The 26,509-nt window shown below is 40.7% G+C and overlaps 1 protein-coding gene across 2 annotated transcripts in view; it reads right to left on the bottom strand.

The window, feature by feature from the left end:
- dcc (DCC netrin 1 receptor) overlaps window positions 1–26,509 on the bottom strand; it is a 350,643-nt gene that overhangs the window by 130,795 nt on the left and 193,339 nt on the right. Inside the window, exon 8 of one of the 2 annotated variants that reach the window (XM_085278885.1) lies at window positions 9,132–9,405. In XM_085278885.1, the coding sequence (XP_085135011.1) occupies window positions 9,132–9,405 (274 nt within the window). The remainder of the gene's footprint in view (window positions 1–9,131; window positions 9,406–26,509) is intronic. The other variant, XM_085278887.1, reaches the window with a different exon arrangement.

Here is a 26,509-nt window from a genome sequence, read left to right as displayed (position 1 = left end):
AGTTTGCATATTTTGATGTGAAGTACAGCCAGACTTTTGACCGCTTCGCCTTGGGCATTTTTAATCTGTAGCTCTGCTCTAAAAGAACGTACGTACCTGGGCCCGCCTACTATCCTCGGAAACGTAAAATGATTGGCTAGAATCTAAAGTGTATCACAGCTTAGGAAAAAAGCACCGAAATGTGCGCTGCTTTTTGGTCTGGTTACTACCGTTTATATCAGAACTGGTGCCATCCCTAGTGCCAGTGGTGGATGTGACAATACTGCTATTCGAAATGCCATTCGGGCCTACTAGAGCAGAGTTTCCCAAATGGTGTGCCATGGAAGATTATCTGGTTCCACCTGTTTAGTACTCAGCATGAGTAACGGGCAGAACAATTATATTCTCTTCCACTAAAGGGCAGTACAATTACTTGCTCTAATTAAATGGGTTGCCAACTGCCAGTAAAAGAGAAGAAGACGAAGAAGAAATTACATAATAGTCATGCTGTGAGACTACGCAGTGTGTAATAGCAATAGATAAATATTTGAAAAGAGAAAGCAGTCAGTCTGACCTGGGTCCCGGAGAAAGTTTTGACCCAGATGAAAGCCCTAGCATGAGTAGTGGTTAGAAAAAAACAAAAAAGGTATACTGCGGACAAACCGAGCCAATTCTGCTACACCTGGTGCGTGGGGAAAACTGATCAATATGCTTTTTGTAACACTTTTGTTTGGTGGTGTGCCGTGTGATTTTTCTAATGTGAAATATGTGCTGTGGCTCCAAAAGGTTGGGAAACACTGCACTAGAGGATGTCAGGCCCTCGGGTCACCATCATGAAGTCAGTTTCTAATTGACTGGTTGGAGACATTCACAGCAGTGGCCTGCTGGAGGTAATTTTGTAGCTCTGGCAGTGCTCGTCCAGTTCCTCCTTGCATAAAAGAGCAGATACTGGTCCTGCTGATAGATTAAGGACCTTCTATGGCCCTGTCCAGCTCTCCTGGGGTAACTGTTTATCTCCTTGAATATCCCCCATGCTCTGGAGACTGTGCTGGGAGGCACAGCCAACCTTCTGTCACTGGCACATATTGATGTGCAATCCTGGAGGAGACTACCAGTGCAACATAGGCTCCAGGTGTCACCTCATGCCCTAGACCATAGCCAAAAAAAAAACTAGTGAAAAAAAACAGTCATAAAAAATGAAAAGGGAAAAATGTCAGTGGCCTCCACCAGCAAAACCATTCCTACTTTGGGGGTTGAGGCATTGCTATCACTCTAGTGCACCTGTTGTTAATTTTAATAACACCAAAGCTGTAACTGATTAACAACCCATCCACTATATAACGGACCAGATCAATAATTCAGCAGTTTAACTGACTTGATACTATACACTGATTAAGTAGTGAGGAATTTTTGATCAGCGTATAAACAACAACAAAAGCTTCCATAGACATTGACATTCACAAAATCCTGTTTCTGTGCCTCAAACTGATCATTTCGCTCGTCACCATGCTGATGTTTTATAAATGAACATAATTTTGCATTAAATAAGACCTGAAGTAAACAGCTGAGACCTTAAACCAGGGGTCCCCAATTCCAGTCCACGAGGGCCGGTGTCCCGGCAGGTTTTAGATGTGTCCCTGATCCATCCATCCATCCATCCATTCGCTTCCGCTTATCCTTTTCAGGGTCGCGGGGGGCGCTGGAGCCTATCCCAGCTGTCATAGGGCGAGAGGCGGGGTACACCCTGGACAGGTCACCAGTCTGTCGCAGGGCCAACACACAGGGACAGACAACCATTCGCACTCACATTCATACCTAGTGACAATTTGGATTATCCAATTAACCTATCCCCACAAGCTGCATGTCTTTGGACGGTGGGAGGAAGCCGGAGTACCCGGAGGGAACCCACGCAAACACGGGGAGAACATGCAAACTCCACACAGAAAGACCCCGGCCTGATGTTGGAATTGAACTCAGGACCTTCTTGCTGTGCGGCAACAGTGCTAACCACCGTGCCACCGTGTCCCTGATCCATCACAGCTAATTTAAATGGATAAATTACCTCCTCGACATGTCTTGAAGTTCTCCAGAGGCCTGGTAATGAACTAATCATGTGATTCAGGTGTGTTGACCCAGGGTGAGATCTAAAACATGCAGGGGCACCAGCCCTCGTGGACTGTGATTGGGGACCCCTGCCTTAAACCTAATATGAATTGCTTTACTGAAGCATTCATGAAGTGTGAAACAGGCTCATTTTCTCATAGACAAACAGAGGCTAAACAATGTAACTTCTTTTTGCAGCCAGAGGACTCACCCAGTGTTGACCATTAAAAAGAATCCCGTCTTAAGGCACTTTTGAACAGGCTTCATTATTCAGACACAGAGAGACTATGTATTTGATTTGACGGCAGCTTTGCAAAGTATTGGTAGTGCTGTATACAACTTTATTACAGTTAACAGATGGGCCTTTTCCAAATGTAATTGGAGGAATTTCCTTCCTTATTTTGAGACTATAAGTGAGATAGTGTGGGTATACAGCAAAAAGACCTATTCAGATCAAATGGAAATCGTTGTTCATATGTGGTTTCCATTTCTCTTGGTTATATGCGTACTTTTCAGTCACTTCAGTTTCCCCATGCTGTCAAAATCACATCATTCAAAATTGCATTGTCACTATTGTACAATAATCTATCTGCCGGCGTTCTCTGCCAATCTGCTCCTAGTTCATCTAAGTTTCCTGTGATATCTCACTCTGCCCTTCCAGCCATCTAATGTGCAGCCCTCCTTGTGAGCTGGGACATCTCATCCAAAGTCTCTATGGGCCATTTGCTGTCTCCGCTCTGCTACCACTACCAACATTGAGACAGAGCAGTTTTCCTATTTTCATTTTGGGATTCTGCACAAAAATGTCATTCCTCACTGTAGTCCAGCAGCCACAAATTTATGTCTAAATGTGACAATACATGCTATTTTCTCCAAATGCTATCTCCTTATTTAAGTGTGGTATTAATCAAAGTTATGGCAATAGCTACTAAACCCAACAATATAAATGACAGTCCTTCATTACATTAAGACATTTTAACAATGCCAATGTACCAATGCCTATATATATATATATATATATATATATATATATATATATATATATATATTTAATTTTTTTGATATACCAGGGGATATCCCAATACCCCTTTTTGTCAGGTCTTGTATTAGTACTTATCTTGGTACAATTAAATACCAGAAATGTGTCAAAGGGATTTACATCCACTGCAACTTGAAGATCAGAATTATATCATCTCAACTCTCAACTCAAACTATTTTGTATTATTTTTTCACCATTTTGCTATTTCAACAAGCATGTAGTAAACGATATAGAGACATCTTTGTTGATCCACTACTTTGACCCAAGGAGCTTTATATTGTAAGATAAAGACCCACAGTATTAGAGAGAAACCCAAACTAGCAAATGAACCCCTGTAGTTGGTAACAGTGGGAAGGAAAAACTCCCTTTTAACAGGAAGAAACTTCAAGCAGAACTAGGCTCAGGTATTGGAAGTCATCTGGCGTGACTGGTTGGGGTTGAGGGGAGGGATACAGGGCAAACGACACACTGTGGAAGAGAACCAGAGACTAATAATGACTAACATTAAGTTTCAATACCTGTCAGGTGGGTTAACTGAAGTGAAACCTATAGTAGTTCCTGTCAAAGGCTTTAGGCTACATTTAACTGTGCATCTTATTGGTCTCACAGCATCTATGTATAAGGACGTGTTCTAATTTTATTGCTAATTGAGTCCAAAATAACGGCTATTGCTGGGGAACATTAAGAGAGAAAGAAAAGAGAAAGGAGTACCGGTAGGTATCATTGGCATGTAAAATGATGGTAATTATGAGAACCCTAACATATCCTGAAAATAACAATAATCAGTATGACCTGCTCTGGAAAGAGGTGTGATGACTCGTATGGATGTCTACTCAAAACATCTTTTCATCCTTCTGCCTTCTTTCTTTTCCATTTTCTTTCTTGATCTGCCCAGATATTTCTCTATTTTGCTGTCAATATATTTCCAGGAAGTCATTACAGCTGACAAAAAAAGTCATTCTCACCCTTCCCCCCAGCCAATTCCCCTTCTTTTGTAATCTTTCATTGTTTTCTCTCTCAGTCTCCCTCCCCTCTCATTTTCTGCAAGTTATTAGCACTGACAAAACCCATCTCGGCATTTTTCTCAAAGTCATTAGAACTGACAAAACCTCTGCCTCTATTCCTTCTGTAAGTCATTAGGACTGACAGAATCTCTCTATCGAATCGTTTCATGACACAAACTTCAGTGGCTCTTTTGTCCAGCCTACCGTTCAGAGGCCCAGAGCTCTGCAGGCCTAGATTGTCTCTGAGGTAACAAAGCTTAAAAGCCTGGATGTGAAAGCCTTCAGCTGGAGCCCCGACTGTCAGAGGTAACCATTTAACACCAGCAGGGGAGTCACCAATGTGTCACCCAGAGCTTTTTCTACTCAGTGCTTTGAGCTGCTGTGTGCACCAGAGCCGTGATCTAAGAAATGCACTGTTGTCTTTTACACACTGTTAGTATAAAACTCTGTACCATCAGACTTTTATCCCTTTATAAGCTAACAACTGCTAAATCAGGATCTTGGTTGCAGATGCCTTTGAGTCAACAACTTGAGTTTGTCTATCTTTTTCAGCCGAGTAAGCAGCAAGTCTCTGTAAAACAATGTCACTGCTGGCCAGTTTGTTCCAGGCAAAAATACCTCATCCACTTCTTATTGGATAATATAGAGACTTTATACAGATATTAATGTGCGTGGGCACATCCTGGTTGCCAGAGGATGTGCCCACGCAGCTCTACCAATCTGCAGATAGTTCATTTGGAGCCACAAGACATGACTTCAGGATTTGTGTGAAATGTCTTGGCAATTACTTTATAATGACATGGCATCTTACCAAAGATAAGACCAATAACTGAAACTAACACCACTGACTAACAATAGCCATGTGCTACGTTTCACGATTATTAATATGCAAACTAGGGCTGTGCGATATGACCAAAATCTCATATCCCAATATAAGACATTTATCATCCTGACAACGATATATATCACAAAAATTTTACACTTTCTGTAAATTCTGGGAATATAGGGAAACTCGAGTTGCGTGAAATGTTTTCAGCTTGGCGTTGTGTACCTGGAGTCCAGTTCTTTGACCAATGCATGAAACTGAATATTTTTAGATATAAGTTTGTAAGTTTGTGCCATTTTCTTTGTCAGTATTTATTACACGGTGTGCTGCGGGGAAAAGCATGAGTCTAAAGTTTATTTTGAGCACCTGATGTCTCTTTTTTTGCTTCTCATCCATAAACTCTCTCCATACTCTTTTACGTGACTCTTGCGTAGGTGGTAGAAGAGGTTTGCGGTGTTTGAGTCTGAGGTGGGGATGGTTTCTTGCATAATTTTAGTCCATGTCAGACTTTTCATAACCAAACCATCAAGACGATGAAAAAATATTGCAGTAAACAATTTATTTTGCGACACCACGAAACAAACGATAGGGTAATATGAAACGATTGACGTTTTCATATCGTCATCCGATATATATCGCTATATCGAACAGCCCTAACGTAAACTGTCATGACCAGTGAATAGTGGTTATGAGTACTATTCATAGAGAGTTAGAGGTTGCCTGCAATCACAGCATTATATGGTGGTTACAATTTGCATTCTTTTACCCATTATATTACATATATTAAAATTTTTGGCGTTGTGCATTTTGGGGTTTGAAAGCCACAGAAATGTTCAGTGTTTTAAAAAAGCGCATCTCAGCTTTTCTGTCACATATGGGGTCACCAAATCGTTTTGCTTATGCAATGATTCTCTTTCTTCAATCCTTTATCACCTTGACCGTTCTTTAGGCGAGGAGATATTTTTCACCATCTTACAATACTGTGATTACATCGTTTCCCCACCTGAACTAAGCATTTATGGCTCTTGTAACTTTGCAAATGAAGATTTTTTAAACATATATATGCAAATAAAGAATTAAAATGTATACTTTAATAGTTATCCAGTTAATCCATTTTCAAAGAAATAATCAGAAAGGGGTTCATCTCTCATGCTTCTCTTTTTAAAATTCTCCTTTTGTTTAAATAACAATAAGTAAAATATTCTAGGAAAAACATTGGGATCTGGGAAATTGCGTCAAGGATTTCCACCTTGTTTTTCTTGCTACTATCACCCAAACCCCAAATCCTACGTCTAGTTAGGTGCAGGATTGTGTCTGTGTCTATAGAGCTTGTAACTATAAAGCCAAAGTTGGGTGTCTTTCAGCTAGAGGAGCTGAATGAGACCTTATGGTTGTGTGAGAGATAGGAGATAATACATATTATAATATTAGCATTGCTTGAGAGATGTTTTTTTCACTTTATGATTGAAGGTTTCTCTAATTAGAACAATTAATCAGTTGATTTTTATTGTTTTCTCATAGTGTCTGTATAGCTGTTGATTTTCTTATTTTCCTATGTGAACATTGATTAAATTGCTATTGATTCTCCCTAGCTGCTTCTACCCTATTACAGTCAACACAATTCATTTATATGAGCACTGATAAAAAAATGACCAGGCTTAGTTAGGACCAGGTTTAAGTGCTGTTGGCAGCCTTCGTAGACATTTACTATTACCGTATTTTCCGCACTATAAGGCGCACTTAAAATCCTTTAATTTTCTCCCCCCCAAAAAATCGACAGTGCACCTTATAATCTGGTGCGCCTTATCTATGAATTCTGGCTGTGTTTACTGACCTCGAACCGATTTTATGTGGTACACTGCGCTAAAAAATCTGTCAAAAAATGTTTCAGTAGTACTTTGCTAAGCTACGAAGCCGTACCGCTTAATGGATTGTCTGAGTGTTTTGGCTACCGTAGTCATGAGCCTCGCAGCTCAGAGTAATCTGGGTCCAAAACTCCGTCCGCATCATGTCCCAAACGAACACTGTGTAAATTCTTTCATCTTTAATAAAATGATCAGTGTTTCTGCTTTACTAGGTGTAACAATTAAGTTTAACATCCAGGCATCCATGAAAACAGAATTTATAAAATTTAACGAAATTAGAAGTTAGCAGGAAGTTAGCAGGAAGTTAGCTTGCTGGTTTCACTAGTTACCTAAGCATGATATATCATGTTCTGACTAAGAGACTGCTGGAAAAAAATAAAACGTACAGCTCTGCTATCACTTCCAACATGAATGAAGACAGAAAACTACACAATAGTGACGTTTGTAGGGTTACTGAAGTTAGGTTAGGCTAGATGATATATAATGCTGTTGTCACGGTCCTGGGTCTCCTGACCCAGCGTTTTTAGTTCCTTGTGATGTTTGTATTATTGTACTTGTGTGAGTTATTCTATGGTTTCTAGTTTCGATCCCTTGCCCTTCATGTTTCTCTGTGTCCCCTCTGTTCTGTGTAGTCTGTGTCTGCATGTTTGAGTTCCCCTCTGTGTCTTTCGGTTCTTAGAGTCCTCTGCCTTATGGTTTATGTCTCTGTGTTTCTTAGTTGCTGTCTCCACTGTGTCAAGTTTGCGTCTCTGTGTGATACTTCCTGTTTTACTTTGATGGTCCGTGTCTTATGTAAATGTGTCCTGCTTTGCTTGTCTCGTCAGTCCTGATTTCTCCCAGCTGTGCCCTCCTTCTGTGTCTCATTCCCCTCGTTACTTCCTAGTGTATTTAAACCCTGTCTTTCTCTGAGTCAGTGTCGCGTCGTCCCGCATTCTGTGTGGATCTCCCTGTGTCTCACTGTGAGTTTAGTTTGTGAGTTTCTAGTTTGGTTTGCTTTGTATGACTTTCTCCTGCCAGTGAATAAAGCTGAGTTCTTTGTGTTTAAACCTCGTGCCTGAGTCCTGCATTTTGGGTCCAACTCCTGCCTGCCGCACAACGATTCATGACAGCTGTGCTAGTGATTGCTAGCGACACAGCTATGTTAGCATACCAAAGCATAACACAGTGAACCTGGAGAATGAACGTTAACTTTTTTCCCGATGTTTTTTTTTTTGACAAATGCAATCGCAGTTATTAATGTAAGATAAGATAAACTTTATTAATCCCACACATGGGAAATTTGTTTTGTTACAGCAGAAAGTGGACAGTGCAAAGTTACATAGCTGGAACAACATATACTGTTGTTCCAGTGTTTATAGAGCAGCTACCAGAGAATTCAACATTAATGAATCAATGGTACGTAAGTAGAGGACGCAAGAGGAATGAGTTGAGTAAAGTTTGACTTATCTGGCTGTTTTGTTTCGTTTAACGTTCTTTATTATCCGGTGCGCCTTATGTATGAAAACCGACCTGTTTGTCAACAGTGCGCCTTATAATCCTGTGCGCCTTATGGTCCGAAAAATACGGTAATACAGTCTGTTACTACAATTAGTGGCACAGCACAAGATGTAATTGGTCAGAGAGCCAATTAAAACTACATTCTGAGACAAATGCAATAATTTACCATATCCAGAGTTATAAAAAAATACCAACTACAGTTGGTTTAAAGGGGAAAGTAACCCAAAATTATTGAAAATCAGACTTTGAACCTTTTCTCTCAACCTTTTCTTCTGTAAATTTGGCCATTTTAACATGGTTGTCTATGGGAATTTACTCACCAAGGCCCTATAACGGCCAACCTCCCGTTGTCTTAATTGTTTATCCCCATGGGGTGGCACTTATGTGACAAACATTTAAACACAACTTTAAAAAGCTGCTTTTTTTTTTTTTTTTTAATTATTGTTAATCGTTGTTACTGATGGCCTACTGATGGCACCTGTCAAATTTTTAATAAAATGAAATTTTTTCCTGTAATTGTCCATATTACCACTTCCCTCTGGATGAAGTGAAACAATAGGTCCTCCATTTCTACAATTTTGTTGTACATGCACAAGGACACTAAAGGACTATATTATTCTATTCCATAAAGGGGTAAAGATTAAATTTTTTTTCCAGTGCTTCACTTCAAAGCAGTCCTGCGCATGCATACAGCCAGTTTATCTGTTGTGCTTTTAACTACAAAAATAATGCAGATTCACCGACCGTGTCAGAGCAAACAAAGACACATTTTTTAGAAAGAAAGAAATAAAGAAAAAAGAAAATCAGGCTTATCTTACCTATCGATTCCATCCTGGGAGTAATAAACACCGTAGGTTTGAACAGCTCCTCCGGTCTCCTCTGGGGGGCGCCAGCTGAGTCGGACAAATCGGCTGGACACTAGGACAGGGACCAGGTCGCGGGGGGCAGAGGGGAGGGCAACGCCTGGGCTGGGGGACACTGGTGGGGGATCAGAGGAGGAGGAGTAAGTCAAAGGGGTGCCAGAAGGAGCAGGAGAAGGGCGGGGAAGAGGAGGAGGTGTGAAGGAAGGTAGATTCTGAGTGGGCGTGGGCTCTGTTAACAGTTCATCCAGGGAAGGGAGGGGAAAGCAAAGGAAAGGAGAAGCAGGGAAAAGGATGGGGGACGACGGGGGGGAGGTGGAGGGGAGGTGCGGGAGGCGAGCAAAGGAGACAGAGCAAAGAAAAAAAACAACAAAAAGAGCAAAGGACAGATGAGATGAGCAGATAAGGAACGGAAAAGACGTGGAAGAGACAAAAAGGAAGAAAAGAAGGAAGAAGAGTGGTAAAGAAGATCTCAGCCAAGAAGAAAAAGCAGCAGAGCATCTGAAGAGCTTAGTTATCAATCAGATATCAAACAGATATCAGTCATCTGAATGTTAACACTGTTTTAATGCCATGACATTAAAACACACATGGTATATTAATTTTATGTGAAAATGATCCTTTAAAGTTCCTACTCTTCTCACAATGTTCAGTTCAGTTCTCAGAAGATGAAAACAAATCTGAATTCTTATGAATGTGTTATGAATGAATTGAATTCTTATGAATATGAACCATTTCTCTGCAATAAACACTCTTTTCCAAAGATGAGTGATTTCTCAATCAGATAGATTTTTTTTTTATTATTTTGTTGTTTCAGCAACATTAAATTTAAAAAGGGTACTTTTGAGTTAAAATATATATTTATAATTTTAATAAATGACAAATTAAAAAGGCATGAACTTTTTTTTGTATCGAAAAAATACCGAACCGTGACACCAAAGTATCAGCCGAATCGAACCGTGAATTTTTTGTATCGTTGCACCCCTATTAGATATATCATACGACACACACACAGTGATATTTGAGAAGTGAAATGAAGTTTATTGGATTTACAGAAAGTGTGCAATAATTTTTAAAACAAAATCAGGCAGGTGCATAAATTTGGGCACCACAAAAAAAGAAATGAAATCAATATTTAGTAGATCTGCCTTTTGCAGAAATCACAGCCTCTAAACGCTTCCTGTAGGTTCCAATGAGAGTCGGGATTGTGGTTGATGGTATTTTGGACCATTCCTCTTTACAAAACATCTCTAGTTCATTCGGGTTTGATGGCTTCTGAGCATGGACAGCTCTCTTTAACTCACACCACAGATTTTCAATAATATTCAGGTCTGGGGACTGAGATGGCCATTGCAGAATGTTGTACTTGTTCCTCTGCATGAATGCCTTAGTGGATTTTGAGCAGTGTTTTGGGTCGTTGTCTTGTTGAAAGATCCAGCCCCGCCGCAGCTTCAGCTTTGTCACTGATTCCTGGACATTGGTCTCCAGAATCTGCTGATACTGAGTGGAATCTATGTGTCCCTCAACTTTGAAAAGATTCCCAGTCCCTGCACTGGCCACACAGCCCCACAGCATCATGGAACCACCACCATATTTTACTGTAGGTAGCAGGTGTTTTTCTTGGAATGCTGTGCTCTTTTTCCTCCATGCATAATGTCCTTTGTTATGCCCAAATAGCTCAGTTTTAGTTTCATCAGTCCACAGCAACTTATTCCAGATTGAAGCTGGCTTGTCCAAATGTCATTTAGCAAACCTCAAGCAGCTCCGTTTGTGCTGTGGGCGGAGAAAAGGCTTCCTCTCCATCACTCTCACATACAGCATCTCCTTGTGTAAAGTGCGCCGAATGGTTGAACGATGCACAGCGACTCCATCTGCTGCAAGATGATGTTGTAGGTCTTTGGTGCTGGTCTGTGGGTTGACTCTAACTGTTCTCACCATTCGTCGCTTCTGTCTATCCGAGATTTTTCTTGGTCAGCCACTTCGAGCCTTAACCTAACTGAGCCTGTGGTCTTCCATTTTCTCAACATGTTCCTAACTGTGGAAACAGACAGCTTAAATCTCTGAGACAGCTTTCTGTATCCTTCCCCTAAACCATGATGGTGAACAATCTTTGTCTTCAGGTCATTTGAGAGTTGTTTTGAGACGCCCATGTTGCTACTCTTCAGAGTAAATTAAATGAGGAGGGAAACTGACCCCCTTAAATACTCTTTCTCATTATTGGATTCACCTGTGTATGTAGGTCAGGGGTCACTGAGCTTACCAAGCTGATTTGAGTTCCAATAATTAGTTCAAAGGCTTTGAAATCAATAGAATGACAACAGTGCCCAAATTTATGCACCTGCCTGATTTTGTTTAATTAATTATTGCACACTTTCTGTAAATCCAATAAACTTAATTTCACTTCTCAAATATCACTGTGTGTGTCTGCTATATGATATATTTAACTGACATTTTTTATTGTAACAACCAACGATTTATACAGGGAAATAATGACTATTAACAAAGTTGCCCAAACTTTTGCATCCCACTGTAATGATGATTTACTCTTGGCCATTAACACTGATTCACGTACCATTACCAAAGAGTTCATGCTGACTGTTCATGTTGAACCTTCTATTACAACTACTGCTTGACTGTAGCAGAAATCTACCCTTTATACTGTATGAATATAATCAAAGCAAAGGTGGGACAGCTGCTAATGCCATGTAGAGGTTTCTTAAGATTCAGTTCATTTTTCAAAGTCTGTACGTCTGTAGCATTTTGACTGGCAGCTGGGTATTTCTTAAACCTCTGAGGTCTATGTCATTGCTAACAAAGACCTCAAGTCTAGCCCTAGGCAATGGAAATTTGTCATTTTTGTTTTTATTAAATCGTTCTTCTCAGTCTTGGCAATCAGGGAACAAAGAAAACAATCATTCAGTCTGACACCCTTCAAAAAGATGCCATGAGTGTTATTTCCACCTGTATTATTAATATCTCCTCCTTATCGAACGTGGCAAATCTTTGAACCACAAATCTACTACACATCCAATCTCGAGAGGTATGGAAATGGAAACCAGTAACTCTTGCTCTGTGTGGTACAAGTATGAAATGCTCAGATCAGTATGAAAATATGTTACCTTGCAGATTATAAGAAAAAGTACAGTGGGGCAAAAAAGTATTTAGTCAGCCACCGATTGTGCAAGTTCCCCCACCTAAAATGATGACAGAGGTCAGTAATTTGCACCAGAGGTACACTTCAACTGTGAGAGACAGAATGTGAAAAAAAAATCCATGAATTCACATGCTAGGATTTGTAAAGAATTTATTCGTAAATCAGGGTGGAAAATAAGTATTTGGTCAATAACAAAAATACAACTCAATACTTTGTAACATAACCTTTGTTGGCAATAACAGAGGTCAAACGTTTACTATAGGTCTTTACCAGGTTTGCACACACAGTAGCTGGTATTTTGGCCCATTCCTCCATGCAGATCTTCTCGAGAGCAGTGATGTTTTGGGGCTGTCGCCGAGCAACACGGACTTTCAACTCCCGCCACAGATTTTCTATGGGGTTGAGGTCTGGAGACTGGCTAGGCCACTCCAGGACTTTCAAATGCCACTCCTTTGTTGCCCGGGCGGTGTGTTTTGAATCATTGTCATGTTGGAAGACCCAGCCTCGTTTCATCTTCAAAGTTCTCACTGATGGAAGGAGATTTTGGCTCAAAATCTCACGATACATGGCCCCATTCATTCTGTCCTTAACACGGATCAGTCGTCCTGTCCCCTTGGCAGAAAAACAGCCCCATAGCATGATGTTTCCACCCCCATGCTTCACAGTAGGTATGGTGTTCTTGGGATGCAACTCAGTATTCTTCTTCCTCCAAACACGACGAGTTGAGTTTATACCAAAAAGTTCTACTTTGGTTTCATCTGACCACATGACATTCTCCCAATCCTCTGCTGTATCATCCATGTGCTCTCTGGCAAACTTCAGACGGGCCTGGACATGCACTGGCTTCAGCAGCGGAACACGTCTGGCACTGCGGGATTTGATTCCCTGCCGTTGTAGTGTGTTACTGATGGTGACCTTTGTTACTTTGGTCCCAGCTCTCTGCAGGTCATTCACCAGGTCCCCCCGTGTGGTTCTGGGATCTTTACTCACCGTTCTCATGATCATTTTGACCCCACGGGATGAGATCTTGCGTGGAGCCCCAGATCAAGGGAGATTATCAGTGGTCTTGTATGTCTTCCATTTTCTGATGATTGCTCCCACAGTTGATTTTTTCACACCAAGCTGCTTGCCTATTGTAGATTCACTCTTCCCAGTCTGGTGCAGGTCTACAATACTTTTCCTGGTGTCCTTCGAAAGCTCCTTGGTCTTGGCCATGGCGAAGTTTGGAGTCTGACTGTTTGAGGCTGTGGACAGGTGTCTTTTATACAGATGATGAGTTCAAACAGGTGCCATTCATACAGGTAACGAGTGGGGGACAGAAAAGCTTCTTACAGAAGACGTTACAGGTCTGTGAGAGCCAGAGATTTTCCATGTTTGAGGTGACCAAATACTTATTTTCCACCCTGATTTACGAATAAATTCTTTACAAATCCTACCATGTGAATTCATGGATTTTTTTTTCACATTCTGTCTCTCACAGTTGAAGTGTACCTCTGGTCCAAATTACTGACCTCTGTCATTATTTTAAGTGGGGGAACTTGCACAATCGGTGGCTGACTAAATACTTTTTTGCCCCACTGTAAATGAAGATGAGAATGAAATCAAGAATGACTGCTCTCCTCTGGATGTGCAGGTTACTCACATTTTACTATCTACTTGTTCAGATTCTTGGTCACTGACAGTATTCAGTATTATCTGAAACTCATTTGAGAGGTTTAAATATTCCGTATTATGTCTAAGTTTTCTTTTTTGAGCAAAAAGTAAAGTTTTTAAAAAATACAAATAAAATGAACGGCATGTTCTGGAACATTCATTTTTAGTCATTTTCTTAAATCTCTTAGACAAGTGCAGTGAAGCAGTTTAATCTCTTCTCTTCAGACTTTCACCTGTCAGCATGAAGACCACTCCATTTGTTCCAGGCTGCCTACCTGTACTTATGATTAACATTCAAATTGACCAACCACAGAATATTGCTGTGCCTCTGCGGATTTATTCAGTCAAATAATTGCTGCTGTTTCTACATGTCACTATCAAGGTTTCAGGCACACTTTCTGAACAGCTCCATCCTCCCTTTCCCAACTCCCTTCATACTTTTAATGTATCTCAGTAAAATCTCCAGTAACAGCTGTGATAGGCAATAAAATAAAGGACAATTGCTCTATGTCACAAGGCCAGTTCAATGGATAACGAGGTGACCGCCTGTGAGGTTTAAACTCATGTCATTGAGAGTCCCAAAGTCAATGCCGTAACTTAACAGGAAGTTCAAAGTCTCTATATAATTCTTAGACAAAAATAGCCACCCTGCGCAATAACGATACTTTCAGGCAAACCATTTGGACAGCAACAATTATTTGACGTCAAACCTGAGTCCAAGGTTGTGGACATGGTGTTATTTATTAAAAAGCAATTTATCAGGTTGACCTTTAGACCTGCTTATTCATGCAAGGTGAGTACCTAGACTCACCGGAATAAACGGAAAGGTTAGGGTATCTCAGATATGCACAACTGTAATGACCAGTAGAATACAAAAGTTTTCTTGAAGCTTTTTCTTGAGGCGCAAGCTTCCACTTCACTTTTCATCCAAGAAAACAATTTTTAATCTGCAGTGTGTACAGGCTCACCAAAAACTGGGAATACATAGATACAGATGGTAGCCTCAGAATTTGGCGTGAGCAGCATGAAATCATGGGCATGGACAGTGCTGGGAAAGTTGTTTGTACACACTTTTGGCCCCTTATTGACAACTAATTATGGTTTGAATTCCAAAGTCCATTTGAGTATTGTTGGTGACCATTTGGGTCCCATAATTTACCATCTTCTAATTATAAGGCATCATGTCAAAAAGAAACCTAAAGTCTCAAACTTGTCTCACCAACAGGACATTATTTGTAGATTTCAGTGGCCTCCACTATTCCTCGACTCAAACCCAGTGTCTTGAGAGGCAGTAGAGTAGGATATATGGAGAATTAGTGTGAAGAAAAGATGTTTTTTGATGACCACAACATGGATAAAACTTCCACCTTGTGGAATCCATCACACTATGAAGTCAGGTTGTTTTGTATTCAGTCTTCTATCTATCTGTATCTATAAAAATAATGAAAAGCAAACATATTCAAATGGTGCTCAGAATAGCAATTTTTAAGTGGCTACACCAGAATCTGTGCATGGATAAGTGACTTTACTATATGTTCTGGACCTTTTTCAAGGCATGCTGTAGGTGCTTATACATACACACAAACTATGTATATCCATCAACTATCAGCTGTTTTTCATCTCTGCACTAATTTCAGTTAGTTAAATACTGAAAAGAAAATAATATGTCCTCAAAGTATACCATTACAAATGAAAAGCATATTTTCCTGTCCTACAGTGTCTGCCTCCAAGACAGGAAAAAATGAAACCATGACATACTCCCAGATGTAAAGCACACCTTAGCTGTTCAAATGTGACAAAGCTGCAGAAATAATAATAATGGATACTTTATTGATCCCCATGGGGAAGTTACTTGTTTTTCTCTGCATTTGACCCATTCACTCAGTGAAGCAGTGGGCAGCCCACTAAGCAGGCGCCCGGGGAGCAGTGTGTAGGGACGGTACCTTGCTCAGGGGTACCTCAGGGTAGCCGTTAAGTGGATTCGAAGTTCGAACCGCCGACCTTCCGATCATGGGGCGACCACTTTACCTACTGAGCTATCCCTGCCCCATGTTATGGTCTACAAACTTTTACACTGCTTAAAATGTATGATCTACACATTGGGCTGTGCATCGTTATTAATAGTCTTAAGATGGATTAAAAATGTTTTGGTTGATTGTTAAAATCACCGTGGTGCATCAAAATAACCCAGTTGTGTATTTCTTCTCATTTGACACAGCACTGTGTTATCAAAATAACCCATACTGGATTATTTTTAACCTGCGAGGTCTAAGTTATCATAGCATGACCCTATGTTCTCCCAAGTATAGCCAATCAGGTTACAAAGAAAATAATCAATTAAACTTACAAGTATCACAAACAATTATTATTTTTGGTTCAACAAAGTCATTTTGGTTTGCTCCAAAACTTAGAGTTGGAGCTAGGGCTGGACTAGAGTTTGGGGTCATCACATGACTTAGACCTCACTGGAGGTAGAGTATGTGTTGTACCTACAGTGGGGCAAAAAAGTATTTAGTCAGCCACCGATTGTGCAAGTTCCCCCACTTAAAATGATGACAGAGGTCAGTAATTTGCACCAGAGGTACACTTCAACTGTGAGAGACAGAATGTGAAAAAAAAATCCATGAATCCACATGGTAGGATTTGTAAAGAATTTATTCGTAAATTAGGGTGGAAAATAAGTATTTGGTCACCTCAAACAAGGAAAATCTCTGGCTCTCACAGACCTGTAACGTCTTTTGTAAGAAGCTTTTCTGTCCCCCACTCATTACCTGTATGAATGGCACCTGTTTGAACTCATCATCTGTATAAAAGACACCTGTCCACAGCCTCAAACAGTCAGACTCCAAACTCCGCCATGGCCAAGACCAAAGAGCTTTCGAAGGACACCAGGAAAAGTATTGTAGACCTGCACCAGACTGGGAAGAGTGAATCTACAATAGGCAAGCAGCTTGGTGTGAAAAAATCAACTGTGGGAGCAATCATCAGAAAATGGAAGACATACAAGACCACTGATAATCTCCCTCGATCTGGGGCTCCACGCAAGATCTCATCCCGTGGGGTCAAAATGATCATGAGAACGGTGAGCAAAGATCCCAGAACCACAGGGGGGACCTGGTGAATGACCTGCAGAGAGCTGGGACCAAAGTAACAAAGGTCACCATCAGTAACACACTACAACGGCAGGGAATCAAATCCCGCAGTGCCAGACGTGTTCCGCTGCTGAAGCCAGTGCATGTCCAGGCCCGTCTGAAGTTTGCCAGAGAGCACATGGATGATACAGCAGAGGATTGGGAGAATGTCATGTGATCATGTGGTGTAGACTCAACTCGTCGTGTTTGGAGGAAGAAGAATACTGAGTTGCATCCCAAGAACACCATACCTACTGTGAAGCATGGGGGTGGAAACATCACGCTATGGGGCTGTTTTTCTGCCAAGGGGACAGGACGACTGATCCGTGTTAAGGACAGAATGAATGGGGCCATGTATTGTGAGATTTTGAGCCAAAACCTCCTTCCATCAGTGAACTTTGAAGATGAAACGAGGCTGGGTCTTCCAACATGACAATGATCCAAAACACACCGCCCGGGCAACAAAGGAGTGGCTCCGTAAGAAGCATTTGAAAGTCCTGGAGTGGCCTAGCCAGTCTCCAGACCTCAACCCCATAGAAAATCTGTGGTGGGAGTTGAAAGTCCGTGTTGCTCGGCGACAGCCCCAAAACATCACTGCTCTCGAGAAGATCTGCATGGAGGAATGGGCCAAAATACCAGCTACTGTGTGTGCAAACCTGGTAAAGACCTATAGTAAACGTTTGACCTCTGTTATTGCCAACAAAGGTTATGTTACAAAGTATTGAGTTGTATTTTTGTTATTGACCAAATACTTATTTTCCACCCTGAATTACGAATAAATTCTTTACAAATCCTACCATGTGGATTCATGGATTTTTTTTTTCACATTCTGTCTCTCACAGTTGAAGTGTACCTCTGGTGCAAATTACTGACCTCTGTCATCATTTTAGGTGGGGGAACTTGCACAATCGGTGGCTGACTAAATACTTTTTTGCCCCACTGTATAATGATTGTGGGTGAATATAGCATATTCAGGTAGGGTCCACCCTCAGACCTGCAACCATTCACAATCACAATCACACCAATGACTAATTTAGGATTACCAATTAATCTAACCGAAACGAGATGGTATGCCTTAAAAAGGAGCGGCATGTCTTCCACTGTGATCCCAAGCAAGCATTTAGACAACACGCTAACTCCACAGAGAAAGGCCCAGACTGGATTTAAGTCCAGGACCTCTTGCTCTAATTCAACAGTGCTAACCTGTACAACTATCCCACCCCATATTAAAGCATACCATGTTTTATTAGTTTATTGTTTAATTCTAATTTGGACCATGATTTACAAAATGAACATTATCATCAAGTTTCTGAGACGTGGTTTTGAACTCAAAACAAAATTCACTCACGATCTCCACCAAAAAAGGTTTTAAGTCTAACACTCATTTTAACTCATGAGGTTAAAGAGCCTCAGCTGGTATTAGAAAGCCCTGAAACTACCATTTGAGACCTAGAACTCATCAGGAAAGAGGTTACAGACCAAGGGAACTAAAGAGCCACACTTCTAAGGTACATCTATCTTTTCAGTCTATGGTTTAACCACTTAACATCCTCCAAGTGTTTGGCTGTGTGGAATGAGCAGTGGCATTAGAACTGGGTCCATATCTACTCCCTGAACCTTTACCTGTGTGGCAAAAAAGAACTGTAAAACCAAAATGCATGTAAGAGGCTTTATTTGAAAAGTTTATGAAACTGCTGGTTCAACATGAGGTGAAAATGTCACCTTACCCCTATATCTAAGTGGATGTTAAGAGGTTAGCCCAACCTTAATCGTACCGCTAACCCACTTCTAAAAGAGGATTTATGGTCTGTGTGAAACCAAACAACAGTCTCAGTGTCTCCCTGCAGAAACTGTCAGAAACAGTTTCCCACTCTGTCTGTCATCGGAAGGACATTAAACACATTTGATTTCAGACCAGCTATCTGGGAGTCCATAACCCAGCCATTACTTAACGATAAAACCAAGTCTTAACTATTGAGCAGCCATTTGACTGTCGGTCCTGAAGAGAGGATCATCCAAAATGTTCTACAGATGCCTCTAAAACTCGAATTATTCCTTGCAAAGATAAGCACGCGCACACACACACACACACTCACGCACACCTAGACAAACACACACACTCAGTTTATGGTGTGTTCATATCACCACTTCAACAATAAAAGTGCAGTGACCTATATACTGTACCTGTGTGTGAAGGGTAATTATGGAAAGATGTCATCTCTCAACAACTCCTAACTGAAAGCTACTCATGTGAAACTAAACTGATACCATCAAATGTCACAACTCCTCTCCTCGCCATTCCTCCGTCATAAGCTGAGAGAAATCCAATTTATCCCCGCGGTCAGAGGTCGCGACTCCCCACAGAGTCTTTAAATGCTTTTGTCCATCCACACTTGTCAATAAAGCTTCACTGACTTTGCAAGCGCACATTTCACACTTTATGGTGCAATGAAATGAAAGAGGGAAGCAAGAGAAAGACAGACAATCAAGGAGAAAATGGAGGAAATGCTGTAGAAAAAAGGGGGAATGAAAACAAGGATAGTGAAATAAAAGAAGAAGAAGAAGTAATACAGATGCAATAATATGAAAATGGGAAAAGAAAATTCAAGATGGTAGAAGGTAGTAAGAAAATACAGAAGATAAAGAAAAGGGAGAGGATGAAAGGAGAAGAAGGGAAGAAGCAAGAAACGGAGAAGGAAAAACAAGACTGAGAGGGAAAGCAAAAGAAAGATCAGAGGGGAAAAAGAAGCACAGTGCGAAACGGAGGAGTTTTAACACACCTCCTCTTGACTCTGTGAGATGAGATTTCAGGGTGTGAAGGGCGGATTTGTTCCCGCTCGGTGACCCAGCCAAAAAAACTGAGCCGACGCTGCGCAGTAAAGCGTCACTCTCTGCTGAAAATAGACGGGTGGGCTAAATAATAGAGTCAGACACCACAGAAGAAGAGCAGGAAAACAATCTGAATAAGTGCTGAAAATTACACTGCAGTCTGTCCTGCGACAGATGATACCTGTGCACGCACACACGCATACACAAACACACACACAAAGAGCCTCTGTCCATTTCCTACAAGCTGCTCTGCATTTATATTGTTTCTGCTGCCTGGATGATCTTTAGGGGAGTTTGTTTTCAGCTCTGAGGATTCTACACCCAAGATATCAGACCTTTGCGTGTCTGTATTGCATATATGGATTATTTCAAAAGACAATGCACTGGAGTATTATAACTCATACATGCAGCACAGAGGCAAAACAGAGTGTGCTACACTTAAGATGCTATTCAGAAACCGAGGATTTAGATTTCATCTGCTTCAGCATTTATTGTTTTACCCTGTTACAGGATCCGACAGGTTACCAGCTACCCTTCTAGTGACTTGGTATTCTTTAAAAAGCTTATTTTCTGTCAACAAAACACAACAAACAACCAAAGCAGCAATTTAACCACTTAACTGTTCTCTGACTTATGAATTATAAAAATAAAAACTGCGTTTATTTGAACAGCAGAATTTTCATTATTTTCTTCAACAGTTCAAAACCCTAAAATACTCAATTTACAAATAAATATTAGCTTCACAAGGTGCCTTAAAATAAAAAATAGACCCTATCTGATACTCAGTTTGAGTCACAACAGCAGTGCAATGCAGACGTACCAGCGCCCTGCAAGTATAAAAGCTTTGGTCATGTTTGAAGTCTAAAAAAAGTACATCAGGTAAAACTGAGCTTTTTGGTAATTAACTGTTAAACTTAGTGCATCATAAAAACAACGCTCAGTGTACTGTTCGAGGGAACACTGAGGTCAGAGCAATATAGGTGGAGTTCGAATCAGGTCTGTCTTTTTCCTTCTTTTTTCTCAACAGCTTTAACAGATCTGTAAAGCTTATGAAGCACACACCAAATGGAAGCTGTGTTTAGACACAGTGCTGACCATCAATAAGCAAAGCGACCGCTACCAGTCAGACATGATGTACTCAAATTCTTCCAAGAATGGGTTTTTCCTCCTGTGACTTTGATGCAAACTTGTATCCATTAATTACTTTATCAATTTTCTTCCATTTTGCTTCCCTCTTGTTTTTATTCACTACACAATGCAGATTTATCTGACTTTGACCACAGCGCCTGCAAAAGCTCCCAAATTGAACGCAGTGATGACTTTGGGTTATGCTCAGTAATGGCAACAGCTTGTTATTGTGCAGGACAAACTATGGAAAATAACTGTTTTCTGAGAATGACAGAACAGGTGCTGCATCCCGTGTGAAAACTTATTTTCATACAAGCACTGTACATTTGATTTTTTCCTTCATTTTGAAATAACTTTTATTCAGCCTCCTTCAGATTCATCAGGGAAACTCACAACGTGACTCACAACTGATAAAAAGTGCTGTGGTGTTGTGAGTAGGTGAAGAGGTTATAGGAACACAAAACAAAATAGGAAATTTTTTTACCAATAGCTCTGATGCACAAGTGTGTACAAGGCCAGCTGCACGCAGGACATGTAACAGATAAGAGACTGTGAAGCCCACATGGAGAGGAAACACTTTTCTATGGAAGGGTCAGCTCTAACCTCCCCTCTGCTTTGACACTCCAAAGGATAAGTGGTTATGGATAATGGATGCAGACAACATAAAACTCACTCGCAGCAAAGCAAAATATGGCTGCTAACATTCTAAAAATCAATTTACCTCATCACTGAAACCCAAACCAATCATCCCAGGGGACTCCTAAGAATAGGCCTATTAATGTGCGCATAAATCATAAAATATATCCATGCATGTCACACACAATTAAATTAAATCAAATTGGGGTGGAGGAGAGGGGGAAGGGGGTGAATCTGACCATTGATCCATACGCTTATATATGTAGGACATCCACTATTACAACCATTAATAGCCTAACAGAGAGGCCCAGACCTCTCTCTCTCCAGCCACCTCCTCCAGCCCCTGCAGGGTGGACACTGAGCCATTCCAAAGAGTCGCCCTCAGGAGGCGTCCTAGTGGGCATCCTGGTCATTTTGGCCTGTATGTGCACCTGTGAGTGCTGACGTTCTCATTAAGATCTTTGAGTTTTCAGTGGGTCACTATCCATTAGACTGTTTATTCCTGTTGAGTGCAGCATAAGCCACCTCACCTGGCTACTTCCAGTGTGGAGGCCTCACCAATGACTGAGCTCCTCACCCTAAATCTATCTTCTTACACACACACACACACACACACACTCAGACACACACACACATCTAAGTGTCTGCTGAGGTTTAACTTCCAATGTCTTCTAATAGTTTTGGTTTGGAAAGGAGCACAAAGGGAGTGTACTCTGTCATAAATCCATCATTAACAACCAAATGCACACCTTTATGTGTAATGTCTGGTTCCTTGTAAGAGAAACTAAAGGATTTGGTGCTGTTTTATTTCACTTCACACCCATTAACACTGTATTTGCAAAAAAGAGTTTTTTGGGGGTTTTGTTTTTAGTCATTTAGCATATTCACTCCTTTTCATTGAAGACTATCTTGTGAGTGCCCCTTGCTGTGCTATAGAGGTAGCTATTGCAGCATCTGTACAGTGGGATAATGGCTCTCCCAGCTTGGCTCTAAATATACACACACATCTAAAAATGCTGTGAAAATGTATATATGTATAAATATGAAAATGTACTTTTGCTTCTGTCTATGTTTTCGTTTTGTCAGCATTTTATTCTGGCAATTCAGCTGGCATCATTGAACCCTCCAGTGCCTTATGCATGTTCACAGTTCTTAATCTGTGTTCACAAGAAAACCTGCTTCATTGACCCGCTAAGGCTTCATATTAGAATCATCTTTAAAGTCAACCTCATAAGCTTCTCAATATTTTCTCATTTGGTTCTCATCTCATCTGTTGCACTGGTTAATGTTCACTACGCAATCTTTGTGAGCTCAGTTTCACTCGCTCTCAGAGTGAGCCAAAGCACCCAAGAGGCCCCACCCACCTGTTGTTTAGACCTTCTGTTTGCAAAAGGTAGCCAATCAGATAAAAGCTGGGATAAAGGGAGGAGCTAAAATTGCTTTTTTCAAAGGCTAAACTGAGGAGCTGAAACAAAGCCCAGTGTAAATTTAATATGAACTATTTCAGATATGACTCATGCAGAGCTACTCCAATAGAGTCTAAAAATTAAAATACTGTGCAGGAAATTATCAGGATTGGTGCCCACTTCTGATATGTAGAGTCGATGCAAACTGAATCTGTCTCTTTCTCCTTATCATCTCACTTATAAATATTCTCCATAACCCCTGTCTCCTCATCCTCTTATTCTGTCTTTTTTAACCTCCAGTTATGCTGAAGAAGACTGCTGAGCTCGCTCTCTCGCTTCAGCTTCATTCTTCTACACATTGCTTCTCTCTCACACACACTCTCAGTCTTCCTTTCCCTCTCTCTGCACTCAATTTCAGGGCTCATTTCAGCCAGCTGCCGTTAAAAACGCCTGTATCACGCACACACGCATATACGAACACACATGCACGCTCCTGTCTGCCCTCTAGCTTCAAATTCCTCTAAAATGGATATTTATTCCTGTAAATCTCCAGCGATGTGGGTGAGTGAGTAAAATCTCCAGCATCTTAAGTACATACAAAAGTATGTGTGCATGTGTGTGTATTTGTGTGTGACCCGACTGACCTGTAGAGGCTGAAAGCTGAATAAAGGAGCGTAGACACAAAGAAGTACAGCATTTCCTTTTAGATTTATTTTAAATATATGTTTTCTTCTGCCAATAAATCTCATGTATAGACCCAACTAAAAATTAATATACACTACTTCCACGTTTTGTGCATTCCGAGTCATGTGCGTCATGTTTCTTTGTGCTGAGCCACACTGTTGCACTGAACTGTTCCTTTATTATGATGAACAATCAGACCCACATAGCATACATTATCCTGCTGTGACAAACACAGGCAACAAATGTGGATTAACCCACCGCTGAAAATAGTCCCCGATAGATGCGGCATTTGGTCCCGTATGCCCCCAAGTGCTTTGGGACTACATGGAGCCATTACCTTTTTGCATATTTGTAAGGTTTCTTATCTTTAGAGGTGTTATATATGACATTTAGACCTACTGGGCATTTTTATATGTAGCACCCGCATGACACACCTCTCTTCCCTCTCTCTCCCTTCTTCCTTCTTTGTGTTGTCTTTAAGGTGAAGTGACACAAAGAAATGGTGTCCAAATATTGTAAGATAAAGAATTTTAACCTTTGTTTACTGAGCAGGTTCTAGTGAAGAGGTAAGTACACACGTTGAACAAGAAGATGTGCATGTTGGATTTTTTTGCTGGTTGTAACATTGAATTGAAACACTTTAGCAATTTAATATTGCATTAATCCAAAGCATGGCTCCAGCATGCACAGAACTCAGTACCAGCCTTCTAAAAGTAACCGAGAAAAGTGACCTGCTTTATCCTCCTCATACTGGCTCCCAGTATCCTTTAGACTAGATGTGAAGATCTTAAAGTTGAATCTCAAGGCTCTTCATGTCCTCTTGCCTCAGGCAGATGTCTATCATTTCCTTGGGTGTTGCTGAACACTGAAAGTGCATTTGCAGTCAGAGCCCCGAAGCTATTGCACGATGTACCTAATGAAAATCAGGTCAGCAGAGTCGGTGAACTCTGAAATCTTCTTAAATATACTTTTATCCGAGAGCCTTTCTAGGATGTATTAATTGCTTTTCCTTTTTACATTTCTCAGTTTCAATGATTTCCTGTTTGTCCCCATGTTTGTTCATTGGCAGAATGAGTGTTTTGTTGTGGGTTTGATGAACCGATAATATGTGGTATCAAGCTTTCAGGCTTTTTCCTTTCCTGAACTGTAATTAGTATGATTTGCTTTTTACAAGTGGTTGCTGGAGGCTGCTGTGAAATTGATTGCTAAAGCTCCAACAACACAGGATTGGACCGGCTAGCGAGCTTGCCTGACCGGCTGGCACAGAGGTACTTGTTGCCTGGTGAAATTAGTCACAAAGACATCTTTACTGTTCAACTTAAAACCTCTTGTTGATTTCTTTGGTAGCTAGCTGGTTTCTGCAGTTATCCATAGTTTTAATGGAAACTGTGCATCTTTAAAGTAACAGTTGCATTTGTGAAATTTGTTGGTTTCAGGACCAGGTTGCCCTTCCACGTGCGTATTCACAAATTCCACTTTCCATTGCCCTTTTTCAAGTTTTCTTCTGCTTGTTGGTTAATAAGCTAATGTCTATAATTAATAAAATATATTGTCTGTCTTGCAAACGACAGGAAAATACCTGCTATTGACCAAAGCAACCACAATAAGGTTATAAATGCTGAATTTTTGTAACTGATCTAATCGGGCTAATCCCAACTAATGTACAACTTCAAACAAAGATGATTGTTAAAGTGTTCAATGCTAACTAACAAGATGTATGTTTCTTTTAACTGTCTAACAAGTTAGTAAAAAAGCTAAACACACCAAACAACAAAGTGTAATTTAATAGTCAAAGTATTAGGCTAGGCTAACCTGCACACTGATCAGAATCTCTGAATTTTATTCAGAAGCTAACACTTTGCCACTACTAGCAAGTTTTGCGTGCAGAGCATGAAGCAAATATCCATCTTCTCTGGCTGTTTTATTACAAAATTATCATTAATGATACCAAACGATTCCTTTGCTTTGCCTGAGTCAGTGTGAGGTAAAAAGTGTGTGCAGTTTCTAATTTATTGTGAAAGCTCAGTCTGTACTTTTAAATTTGCTCATGACAGTATGTGTCTCTGTTTTCAATAATGTACCATGAAAGCTAAGTGTGCGTGTGCGTGTGAGTGTGTGTGAGTGTGTGTGTGTGTGCGTGCATATGAATTTCCCCTGAAAGCGTGGTGTTCCGTGGGTGTTGTGCACTGACAGCTACACTCTGTGAAAGCTGTGTGTGTCCGCCTGCCTGTGTAATTTCCAGTAAAAGCTCAGTGTTACTGTGAAGTAATTCCAGGTGCTTTTCTGTCACGCAATGTGGTGTTCTCTGTGTCCGGAGCCCTGATGTTATTACTGTGAAAGCAAGGGAACACAGGTCACATAGCGAACTTTCAGTGCAGAAAAACGCAGATGTGCATGGAGGAAGGCTCAGACCTGATATCCTGCTCAGTCTGTAATAACCTACACTGCAGAGTAATAATCAAAACTCTGGCAGTAGCTCAGCAAAGCAACTGAAAGTTATTTTGACCTTATTAGATCAGATTTTCTTTTAAAACAGACTCATTCCGATGTTCAACAGAGCATTATACAACAAAAGTCCAGACCACCAAACTCTAGACTGCACAACGCTATGGACATTTACATCAGGGACAAGAAACGGGGAAATTTAACAGGTAATAAATTAAGCCTTGGAAATGTTTGCAAACTGTATTGATGACCCCAACCTTTATCTCATAA

Source organism: Mchenga conophoros, linkage group LG7, assembly GCF_057382185.1.
Source record: "Mchenga conophoros isolate Kocher_MC1m ecotype Shallow Benthic linkage group LG7, M_conophoros_male_GT1.1, whole genome shotgun sequence".
NCBI classification, from domain to species: domain Eukaryota; kingdom Metazoa; phylum Chordata; class Actinopteri; order Cichliformes; family Cichlidae; genus Mchenga; species Mchenga conophoros.
The sequence above is the reverse complement of the archived record's forward strand: the minus strand, read 5'-3'. Positions and strand labels throughout refer to the sequence as shown.